Source organism: Cebidichthys violaceus, unplaced genomic scaffold (assembly GCF_023349555.1).
Source record: "Cebidichthys violaceus isolate CVI_PGR_0920_01 unplaced genomic scaffold, fCebVio1.0.p SCAF_4, whole genome shotgun sequence".
In the NCBI taxonomy this organism is placed as follows: domain Eukaryota; kingdom Metazoa; phylum Chordata; class Actinopteri; order Perciformes; family Stichaeidae; genus Cebidichthys; species Cebidichthys violaceus.
In genome coordinates, this window is record NW_027176594.1 from 1,468,284 (window position 1) to 1,480,223 (window position 11,940).

The window sequence follows — 11,940 nt, forward strand, 5'->3', positions numbered from 1 at the left end:
CACATGACATCAAGGCTACGCTCACAGGCCCAAGCTTTTTCAAAAGAAAGCAGTTAATTAATGACTAAAGTGGTCAACAATCGGTCATCCACCGTCTAGAAAACACCGTTTCTACATTCACATGCAGCCATGAAGCTTCTCCTGAGTCACAAAATGTAAAGGCATGAAGGGTATATTACATTTTACAATGCCATTCTTTTAACACATCTCAAGGGGTGATTCTGGTATTTCTTTTTAGATTAAATTAAATTTGACAAATCAGGGACTAAACATTTTTATAGATATAAAAAATGGGATTTAGTATTCACCACCAAAATTAAACACCTGGCTGTTTAAAAAAAGCTTGAAAAACATGTTTAGACCATAATGTGAGGAATTAAAGTTTACAGAAATGTAATTTCTGTAAAATGATACGGTGGCTAAATATTGTTGTGCTCTGGAAATATTCATGACCTCAGTAATTCAAAATCTGGGCTTTAGCACATACTGTACATACGCCACACTTTACATTTCCATGTGTATTCTGAAGGTTTACAAAGGGGTTCGTTTATATATCATCCGTAGCTTTATTTATAGAACCTTGTATTCCTAAAAACATGGAGAAAATGTATGGCTGTTAATGGCTGATTTATTCAGTTATAAAAAAAAGAGATATCCAAAGACACTTTGACTCTAACATATAAATGAATGAAACCTGGCTTTAAACAATGTTCAGATGTCTGTTCTGGGAATGTTTGCAAATTAGAATATATTTAATAAGATGATGCCTCATTTGCATATGTAAACGTACAATATCAGAACACTTGTAATATAAATAATAATGGTTGTGAAGTTTCATGGTGATATATTTGAGTAAACACTTTTACCCTATTCCCCTGTAGTGTCCCCCCTCAAATCAAACTCATTAGCACATTAACAAATTTAAAATAATTTGAAAAATGAACTGCAGTTCTGCGTTAAAATCAAACTTCCTTTATGACGATGAATCCTGGTAAAAGAGTGATATATTCACAGGAAGTAAACATCTTGAAACCACGGGAAACTTCAACGCTGATCCAAGTGAGGTCCAGGGTGAGGTGGTGGGGGGGTGATGGCAGGGAGGGGTGTGTGTGTGTGTGTGTGTGTGTGTGTGTGTGTGTGTGTGTGTGTGTGTTGGGGTCAGGGTGGTGCTACAGTACAGACACTCACAGCTCGCCTCAGGCTGGCAGCCCGCATGTGTTTATCACTGAGGTAAGACAAACATTCATTTTAAAACGTCATGTTAATAACATAGCTCCATCTAACTCTGAATGTCAGTCTGCTACTTAGTTTTTTGTGCTTTCGGAGCTGAGAGTAGTTCGGATCGATGTGTTTGCGTTCAAATGCAGCAGCACATGTTCAGAGGGTCTGTTTCTGTGTTTGCTTAGAAATGTTTTCAACTGTTAAAATAAAAAACGAAGTTGTCACAAGACGTGAGAATGAACATTTCACACAGATGTGTCTTTAAACTAGATGCTCATAACTGAGGAAGTCTCTTCCTTCTCATGTCCTGCACATTGAGGTGTTGATATACATGTGCTTAACGTGTTCCATATTGCTGTGCAATTTAAAGGCAACAAATGAGTAACTTTGAGTATTTCTGGTTGACGAATGGAGACAACAGTCAGACAGGGAAAGAATCTCTTTCCTCTCCTGTTCATGGTTGTTACACCACAGTATATTTTATTTAATTGTGTCCAATGTGCGTCAGACAAAACATGTGATTTGCGTAATGTTTTACCAAAAATATCTCCTGAAGAGCATGTGGAATATAGACTTAGTGTCACTTTACACTTTAGCAGCAGATTTATTTTAACGTATTCTTATTTTTTTTGTTTGTTTATTCTATTGTGAATTTTCATAATTTGATTTTTTAGTTCATGTCTTATCCTTTTGCACTTTGTTTATTGTTACGCACCAATCACTGAGCCAAATTCCTTATATGTGCAAACGTTCTTAATAAACCGATTCTGATTCTGAATCTGATTCTGAATAGATCCAACACCAGAGATCTGATTCCTGTTGCTCGTACACTTTAATCACTTCATAAGTGAACTATACATATTAGGAAGATCTTTAAAATCTACCATCAAACGACAAACACTGTTGCTTATTATCTTTCAGAGTTCATATACTGCTGGTTTCTTGCCTCTGTTATATTATATTGTGCGGACTAATTGCTTCTTGCTCCGTTAACATGTCATTTACTCTTCAAACATTAACGACGTTACATGATGTTTATGCTGTTTGACCAGAAACAGCCCGATGAAAAGTGTATGTGGAGCACAGCGGGGGGGGGGGGGGGGGGGGGGGGTCGACATGTGCAGAGACACATCTGCCGGCTGAGGACGACGAGGTCGACGACGCTTTGAAGACGACAACTCTCTGACGCTGCCAGGGCTTTTGGAGTGCACCTCAGCAGAACCAAATCACATTGTCTTTATTTTTCTGTTTTCCGTGGACGGAGACAATAGAGCGGCCGAGGGGGGTCCATGTTCAGTGTCCACTGTCCGCTGCTCGGACAGCCCGCGGCTCTAATTGATGCTTTGTCCGTCCACGTCTCGCCTCGTTAGAGCCCTCGGAGCCCTCGGAGCCCGCAGGCCGGAACAAATCCAACATGTCATCTGTGGTCAGGTCATGCACATTTCTGAGCTCCATTCACACTAATGCAGATCAACAACTGACCTCTCTGAAAAGTCATGAATGAGTCTAAATACATAAAATACTATATACTTAAAATTGACTCACGCTTTGACACATGGTTGTGTCTCAAAAGACACAACCATGTGTCAAAGCTTAAGTCAAATTTAAGTTCCTTCTTAAAGGGACAGTGTGTAGGAACCAGTGGCATCTAGTGATGATGACGATACTGATGTAGTATTCAGCGCATATGTGACGTGATCCTCATCTCTTAACCTCTCTCCCCCAGACTTCCTCCCCCTCCTCCCTTCCTTCTGTTCATCAATACAGCGCCATCTGCAGGCTGAGGAGTGGATCCCACCCGGTCTCCATGGTGTGTGTGTGTGTGTGTGTGTGTGTGTAAGCGTGTGACTTTTTAATCTCTGCAGGCAACTGTGACGGCACACATTTACACACAATCACCTGCAGAGATGATCCAGTCGCTCTGCACTGATCAACAACAATGATATCAAATAACATTTGGGGCTCTTGGACTGTACTTGAGTATTTATTTAGTATTTGCATTTTTTTGCTGCGCTACAATCATGACCGGGCCCCTGGGAACAGACATGCAAAAGACCCCCACCACCTCCACTACAAAGGAAAAAGACACACAGACTTTATAGTTGTTTAGATTCTTTTTGTTGTGGTTTTGTGTCTCTTTGTAGTTGTTTTGGTCCGTTTGTAGTTGTTTTGGTCTTCGCTTCTTTTGCCACTTTTTGTAGTTGTTTTGTGTGTCTTTGTGGTCAATTTGTGTCTCTTTGTAGTTGTTTTGGTCTCTTTGTAGTTGCTTTTGTCTGCGCTTGTTTTGCCACTTCTTATGTATCTTTGTAGTTGTTTTGCCCCTGTCATAGTCTTTGTAGTCGTTTTATGTCTCCTTGAGGTCATTTTGTGTCACTTCCTGGTTGGTTCGTGTCTCTTTAAGTGACATTTTGTAGATGAAGGCAAGTGGGGTTCCTGACACTTCAGGATCCATTCATGAATACATTTAATTACTAGTGATTTACAGATTCAGATTAATAATACAAACTCTAATCAACAAAGAAATAGTATGTTATTATAGGGTAAAACTAAAAGTATTGACTATCATGATTGGGGGTAAATTCACAAACTACTGATATGTGTCTCATCACTTGTGATTAACTGATAAAATCAATATTAAAAGGGTGAAACCAGGCGTCTGCAGAGGAAATAACAAACGGCTGTGATCCAGTTTAATCTCAGCTGGCAACTGTGAGCTTTGAGCGTCTCACAGAGCCGACTAAGATTCACCTGAACGCAGCACCATCTCATCCTACCAGAGGACCGGGACAGCCTCAAGGGGGCGCTGTGGGAAAAATATGAGGTGTTTATTTTGTTATTCAAGTTTCTGTCTTAATTTGAAAGTAAAGAATCATCAGTTATAAGTAAAATGTCAGTAAACAGCCTCTCAAAGTCATAATGATTTACCTTCTGATTTGATGTCATATGTTTGCTGTTTATTATATCTTATTGTCTTTATTTAAATGCTTTAGCTACAGTAAAGGAGTAGTTAAAAAATAAGGAATGTCAAACAGGGGAAGTGAAAAAGTATTAGTAATTGAAATAAATATTTTTTTATTATTCTAGAAATGTCATTTAACATATTAAGTCACTTTCTTTTTATACATTTTTAATTAAAAAAACATTTTGACATTTTTTTCATATTCCTTTTTTTGCTTCGCTAAGCGGTTTTTAATTTGTTTCTATACTCTTGGAAGTGTTCAGAAGAAGTTCTGGTAACTCTTTTACGTAAACGTGTCAGGTTTAACTCTGTGAGTTATAATATGTGTTCATGGACAGGTGACTGCCTATCCTCCGGTGGACTGACGGACCGGTTCCCTGATGTTGATGATACTGCATCAGGAACTGAATGGAGAGCGATGAGAGGCCATCGGTTTCTGATGCACTGCCTTCAGCATTGAAAGACTCTCCGCACAAAGACATCAAGGCTTCATCTTCAACTTTTAAAATGTACAAACTCTTATTGAAGCGAACCGGGAAAAGTAACTACCAAACCAGGAAGGATTTCTCGTCTCCACTGTTGTTCACAGCTGATCAGTTGTCTTGTGATGCTGTTGAGTCTTTAGAGTTTGTTTCCTTCAGCTCAATATTTGCATCTCCATTTGCCTCCTTCTGCCTGTGTCTGAACAGAAAGTAACAAAAGAAGAACAGTGTTTATTTAACCCCCCCAAAAAAAGTCAACCATGACTTGGTTTGTGACGGGACACAAACAGCGGTCTCCTGGGTGAAAGTCCTGTGTCTGTTTGACCCGTACAACCTCCACTAAGAGGACTTACTTGCTCTTTATAAATCTGTTTCTCTGACCGTCTGATAATGATACGCATAGGTTTGGGTTAAGTTTCATACAGATGCTGAAGTGTGCATCGCTATCAGAGTTAGGAGTGAGAGCAGGTTACCTCATGGATTAACAAAAGGTGAACTTTGTGGCAGAGCCGTTAAAACTTCAGTTTGCTGCATGAAAGTCAGGCGTGCTTTTACAGATTATGCCACAGATCTGTGACTCGACCACAGAAATGAAGCAGTAAACATTAAAAAACAGAAGTGCTCTACCTTCCCTCCTCGACATCGTAGATGTTTTCGGGCAGACAGACGTTGTGTGTCTCTGGGAGCATAAAGACCAAGCTGCCGCTGATGATGCCCGTCCCTGCGAAGATCAGCGGCGGCAGAAGAAGCCAGACGTCCTCCAGCAACATGATAATCGGAGCCAGGGAGCTCCCGATCCGGCCGAGACACGAGGTGTAGCCTAAACCACACTGCCTGTAACAACAAAACAACCGGGAGCTTCAGTTCACTTATTTATTCATATTAATGCTCCAGATTTCAAGAGAACAGAGGATAGTAGACCCTAGTGCATCATAGTATATACTGCCACCAACTGGCCAGCCGTTGTAAGTGCAACACAAATTCCTCAAAACCAAGATGGCTGCCAGTCAGCTGTCGGTCCAGAAACGCTGAGCAGCTCAGGAATATCTTCTTAATTGTTCCACAGTAGGAGACCCTTGCAGGTAAATACAGTTTGGTAACATCAACTAACAACTAAGGACTAACACAGTTGTTAAAATCTCTTCTACAATCTTTTCTACAACAAAAACAATAATTGGAGGAACCAGGTCCACCATGTTTTACATTGCATTGAACTCCTTGAACGTGTTAGAATATGTGAACACAAAAATAAAAGTATATGTTATTCTATAGTTTTCCCATGTTTATAATTTTATCTGTTTGTTTGTTAAATACATATTTCTTCAGTTGAAAAGTCAAACGCATACTGTTAAGTGGACATGCAAAAAAATCAATGTTTAAAAATAATAATGTACTTCCTTATGAGGAATAAAAACACAAACCAAATCCTGACTGTCATAATTGTGCATGAAAGGGTTAGCCTAAGTATTTTTCCAGATCTAGTTTATACTTGTCAGAATTGTGGGAAATCTCTATTTAAATGAAAATGTTAAAGAGAAATACACACTTTATTTAGAATATGTATTAAAAACACACAATATGTTTTGTTGACTTATTAGCATGACAGCTTCTCTCACATGATATAATCAGAAAAAAAGCTTAAAATTAGTACAAGTAGATGCAAGTGATGTCACAGCAATTAAAAGTCAAAATTCAACCAAAGATCTTTTTTTTAACTCTCATATTACTGAAAAAATAGGCTTCTGCAGTGGTGGATCATAATTACTCAATTACTGTACTTACGATTTTGAGGTATTTACACTTAACTCTAGAGTTTACATTATATGCTACTTTATACTTTTTTCGTCACTACATTTATTTAACCTCAAAGCAGCTTGTCCACGGCTCTTTCCGCTCACGCTGAGTAATAATGCTCTGTCAGTAAAAGCAGCATCAGTCAAGAGTCCCTCAGCTGGACCCTGGTGGTTTCAGGTTCGGGGCTTTTACCTGAGGATGGTTGGGTAGAGCTCAGCTGTGTAAAGGAACGCTGTGGTGAACGCCGCCTCTGAGAAACCCTTCGCCACCACAGCGATGCACGTACGAAGCACCGAGTAATCTGAGAGAGAAGAAGAAGTTAAAAGTTAAAAAGATGAAGAACCTTCTGTTTGTATTGTGAAGTTTTAAGAGCTTTGCTAAAGCAACACGTTGCCTTTCAATTCCATCTTACTTTTCAACGGTAGTGTATGTGTATGCAGGGACAGGAAGTGATGTCACCTAAAGGTATGGCTGTGTTTATTCCAATCAGAGCTCCGGTTGTGATCAGAAACCCCGCCTGGCCGTTCCGCCGGCCGATCCAGTCCAGGACGAAATAGGCCAGGATTTTGGCGGGAACTTCGATGGCGCCGTAGATAAACTGTGTGAGGTAGATATTGACTCCGAAACCCGAGATCCTGAAGCTGATCCCGTAGTACAGGAAGGCAACAGCAAACCTGCAGGAACACGGCCAGTATGAACTCACACACACACACACACACACACACACACACACACACATGGCACCAGACAACATGTTTTTGAGGTCAGAGGAGGATTCGGTACCAGAACAATCCAGAGCAGAGGGTGATCTTTCTCAGGTGGGGTGTTTTGACCAGATCCAGGTAGGAGTGGTTCTTCTCAGCCAACTCAGCCACCGTCCTCTTCACCAGAGCCTGAATCAAGCACACGGTCACACAGAGACGACGTCACATTAACAGAAGAGCTGTTAGCTCATTGCAGAAATAACAGTCAGCACATAAAATGTCAAAGATTATGCAACTATTCTTAGAAAGAGTCCAGTTGGCTTCATGTTGTGCATGTTGGACAGGTTTTAATGTCTTCTTTCCTCTGTTACATAAATCCAGTTCATCATATTTTAGTGAGACATCATGATCCAAACTCACTTCCTCCCATGTTTACCAGCTACCTGCCTTGATGATTTAAGTATAGTGTTAAATTTCATAAATACAGAGTCATGTCACACTCACCATGTATTCAACATTCAACATTCTTTCACTCAATTTTGCCATTTTTCAAGCGTGGTCAAGATCTCGTCAATGAAACTCAACACTTCCTGCGCAGATCTTACACAATAAAAGCCCTCCAGTGGCTCAAAGGGCATCATCCCTCTTGTTCCTGGTAGGCTTTTAATTTGCCAGGAAGTTTCATTGATGCTTTTGTGAGTGTTGGAGGAACAGGTCAACATCCTGAATCCCCTCTGCCAGCATGGCAAATATATGGATTTGGGTACTAAACTCATCGGTAACTTTGATCCATACTGGATGTTTTCATGGAGTCGTGAGGCTGTACCTCAGTCTCCAGGCTGGATGTGCATTCGTTCTTCTTGTTCATTTTAGCGCACCGAACCAGATGCTTCTTGGCCTCCTCTGCTCTGCCTTTGGTAAGCAGCCAGCGGGCCGACTCCGGCAGCCACCTGAGCACGGACATGAGGAAACAGGCCTTTACAAAACACAGAGACACTGAGGTATTTACCGTCAGCATGTAGACTAGAAACTCTTAACATCCACCTCACCACCAGGAGATGATGGCGGCGACGCAGGGCGCCGTCGCCGCCAGCGTCAGGTGTCTCCAGTCTCGTATGAAGTAGGCCAGCAGGGCCAGGAGCATGTTCCCCACGCTCCAAGACAAACTCATGACGGTACCGGTGAAGGTCCGGTGCTTCACGTCCGTCCACTCGATGCCTGAGCAGGAAGAGAGCGATAAGAGCGAACAGACTGCAGTGAAATATGTCGAGACAGAGAACCAGGTTGATTTTAAATCTGCCAAAAGAGACAGATTTCTACCTGTGGACATTGGTATTATATATTGATAATATTGAAATGCTATTGACCTGTTCAGGTCAATCGCATTTCGGATCGGGTCTCATTATTGTTGGGTTTGTTGGGGTATCGTTGGGGTTACTTTTGTGCTACCGGGTTAGCCTTTGTGCTTCTGGGTTAGCTTTTGTGCTACTTGGTTAGCTTATCGATCTTGTATTTTGTAAACGTTTTAGCAAACGGCAGATTTTTTTGCTCTTGGTTATAACAATGTAGCTGTTAGACCGCTCCGTTAATACAGTTGTGTGCAGGAGATTTTTTTTTTTTTGGACTGCAGTGAAAATGTTGTTTTTGAAAGGTTAAACACCAACAAATGAATCAGAATATTTTTTTTGTACATGTTGTGAATTTTGGAAATGAATATATCTTCCTTTTTTCAATTCTAGATATTTATATGACTCTCTCTTTGCAGCTTACTTTGGACAATGATTTGGTATTACGTTACTTTTGTTAATATCGTCAGTAGGGGAATTTGAACTTCGCCCAACCCTTCTTAGAGCTACAAAAGACTTCCTCCCGTCTTGAAATGGCGAATGTGAATATTGTCGGTGTGAGTTTTGACACAGAGCTCACAGTGAAAGCGTTTCTGGTTTGAATCGCGTCTCTGAGTTCTTACCGAGGACCACGCCGATGATCGACAGTCCGCTGAGGGCCACGCCGCAGAGCGCCCTGCAGACGGCGAACATGACGTAGGAGGCGGAGAAGGCCGAGGCGACTCCAAACGTGGTGGAGGCGATTAAAGCCACCAGGAGCATCGACTTACGCCCAAACCTGCAGCACAAACACATCGCTTTGATCAAATCTAGCTCGCCTGGTAGAGAGCGTCGACTGTCCATTGACAGATCGAGTCTGAAATGTGTCGTGCATCTCAGCAGCTCACTTTGTAACATACATACATACATACATACATTTAAGATACCATTACCAACACCGCAGACATATTCAAGAAGACCCTTCAAAGTATGGCTGGGGAATATGGACATAATCATATTGCATAATCAGCCCTGCCCTATACTTCAACGTATATTAGATCTGGGATCAGGCTCGGTATTTCATTTTAGGATTGACTTGTGCACAAAAGAGTGTTTCAGTTCAGTCTAACCCTATTAGATTGTATCCACCTTTTGATTTAAACAATTTCCAAAAAAAGTGTGTGTGTGTGTGTGTGTGTGTGTGTGTGTGTGTGTGTGTGTGTGTGTGTGTGTGTGTGTGGGGGGGGGGGGGAGACAGTGTTCTGTGTTAAGTAATCAATGACATGGGATTATTAGGTAACTGGTTTTATTCAATATAGAGTCATGTGGAGAGTTTGCAGTTGTTGCCAGACACACACACATACACACACACACACACTCTCACACACACACACACACACACACACACACACACACACGCACACACACACGTGCGTGTGTATCAGCAGAGCAGCAGCTGACTTTGTTCCTGAAAATCACTTGCATTGAAAATTGTTGAAAATAGTTTAATAAATAATTTTTCATTCAGAAATTAAAAAGAAAAAAGTGTTTCTATTTATGATTGATATTTCTCAGCAGGAGGTACCCAACGCGTTTTGCATTTACTGTACTGTTATGTGAAGTATTTAGACCCTTTACTTCAGTAAAAGTACTAATACCACACTGTGAAAATACTCCAGTAATATTCCTACTTAATAAAAAAAAGTTGCTTAAGTGTATATTTAAGTTATGTATACTTACAGCATGTAAATATTATCAACAAAATGTATGTGAGTAGTTGTTCAGGAAAATCTTCCCTCTCAGTGTTTTACTATTGTATCTCATGTTTCTGGATTAATATTACTGCTGCATTAATGTGTGTGTGTTGCATCACAAACATCAACACATCTGGAGACACGTGGTTTTAACTGGACAGGAACGAGATGAAAAACTGTGATCTGAAAAGTAACTAAAGCTGTCGGACAAATGTAGTGGAGTAAAAAGTACAATATACACTAAAACGTTGCATAAAAGTAGAGTACTTCTTAGTAAATGTACTTTATACTGGTCCTGCTGTGGTGTGTGATGCGGCGTGAAGATTAAAACATTTGGCTTACAATAATATGTTGATGTTTAATGATGAATAAAATCATTAAATGATCCCTCAGCACCGGATCACTGTGAGGGTTTGAAGCATTTAATGAATCCTGAAGAACTCACTTGTCAGAAAGATGTCCGAACAGAATGGCTCCGACCGTGACACCGAGGAAGAAATACGTAGCGAGAGCTTGATTCAGATGTTTGTCTCCACACACCAGATCCCACTGCAGAGAGACAGACGGGTTAAAACACCTGTCTGTCTTCTATGAGGGGTTTCATTTCGTGATTACTGTGAACATCGTTTTCCCACTCGGAGCTCAGGCTGACATCAGAAACAGGGAATGAAGTCGTAGGTTTCCACGTTTACGTCGACACCGTCGCTCTTTTCTTGGAGCAGCATCTAGTGGACACTAGAGGAACTGCAGCTGTAGAAACTTCAGCATAACTTCTATGAATGGATCCAAAACGATAATCCAATATAATATACATTATTCTGAAATGGGCCATTCTAAATAGTGAATACTTTTGGACTTTTACTTAATTAACATTATGAATGCAGGACTTTTAATTTTTACAGTTTATTTCTACACTGTGGTATTACTACTTTTACTGAAGTACAAGATCTGTGTACTTCCTCCACCACTGCTAATCGTCTTAAATTGCACTGGTGCGGGAATTTATACTTTTCAATAATTTCACTTTCAACTCACTTTGACTTTGAAGTCCACTTCAACGTTCAAGTGCAGGAAATAGAGAAAATGCAAAGTTTGATAGCTATGAATGAGCTTTTCTTTACCTCGGTGGCCGTCGTGGAGCTGAACTGTGATTGGTCGTAGATCCAGCCGTGGGGACAAGGTTCCGTTCTGTTTCCCGGGCCGAGGTCAAAGGCCAGCTGGGGGTCGTAGACTCTGCAGGAGCTGAAGGAGCCGTCGTTCTGAAGGGGGATCCTGAGGGCCAGCGCCTCGGGGTCGAAGCCCGGCGCCGCCGCGCCGCCGTCCTCCGGGCTCCCGAGGGCACAGCGGTGAGGAGGTGTCGCGGAGATGAAGTTGTGCAGGAGGAAGTGGAGGGGGAGGATGGCGCGGGGCAGGCACAGGATGGACAGGAGCAGGAACTGGAACTTGGAGAAGCCGCCGACATCGTCCAGGATCTCCTCGAACACCATGGCGACGAGATCAGTGTGTCTCACAGAATCCTCTGTCTGAACTCCGTCTCTGCTCCTCCTCGAATGTGTCTCTGTGTCTCCCTCGGCTCCTTACAATTTGGGAGATTACAGTGAGAGGGAGGTTCTTTGTGTGTTTGTGAGTTTATGTTTTACCATCCTTGTGGGCACATGAATCTGTTTACACAGCCACATTGTGGGGATTTGCCTTCCTTAT

At 41.5% G+C, this 11,940-nt stretch overlaps 1 protein-coding gene across 1 annotated transcript; it reads right to left on the minus strand.

Annotated features, from left to right (window-relative positions):
- Nucleotides 1–4,655: 4,655 nt before the first annotated feature.
- slc22a7a (solute carrier family 22 member 7a) lies at nt 4,656–11,726 on the minus strand. The gene is made up of 9 exons (XM_068727240.1): nt 11,361–11,726; nt 10,685–10,788; nt 9,130–9,284; nt 8,210–8,378; nt 7,987–8,110; nt 7,240–7,349; nt 6,916–7,130; nt 6,649–6,757; nt 4,656–5,496 (listed from the first exon to the last, which is right to left on the minus strand). Exons 1-9 carry the CDS (start codon nt 11,724–11,726, stop codon nt 5,286–5,288), a joined length of 1,563 nt encoding a protein of 520 aa, XP_068583341.1. The 3' UTR covers nt 4,656–5,285.
- Between the last annotated feature and the right edge of the window lie 214 nt (nt 11,727–11,940).

Excerpts from the sequence above, each read along its gene's own strand:
- slc22a7a (XM_068727240.1), bottom strand. The coding sequence starts at position 11,726 with ATGGTGTTCGAGGAGATCCTGGACGATGTCGGCGGCTTCTCCAAGTTC. Across the intron at positions 10,789-11,360 it reads GCTCCACGACGGCCACCGAG|TGGGATCTGGTGTGTGGAGA; the intron begins GTAAAGAAAAGC and ends GTCTCTCTGCAG. Across the intron at positions 9,285-10,684 it reads TTCGGACATCTTTCTGACAA|GTTTGGGCGTAAGTCGATGC; the intron begins GTGAGTTCTTCA and ends TTTGTGCTGCAG.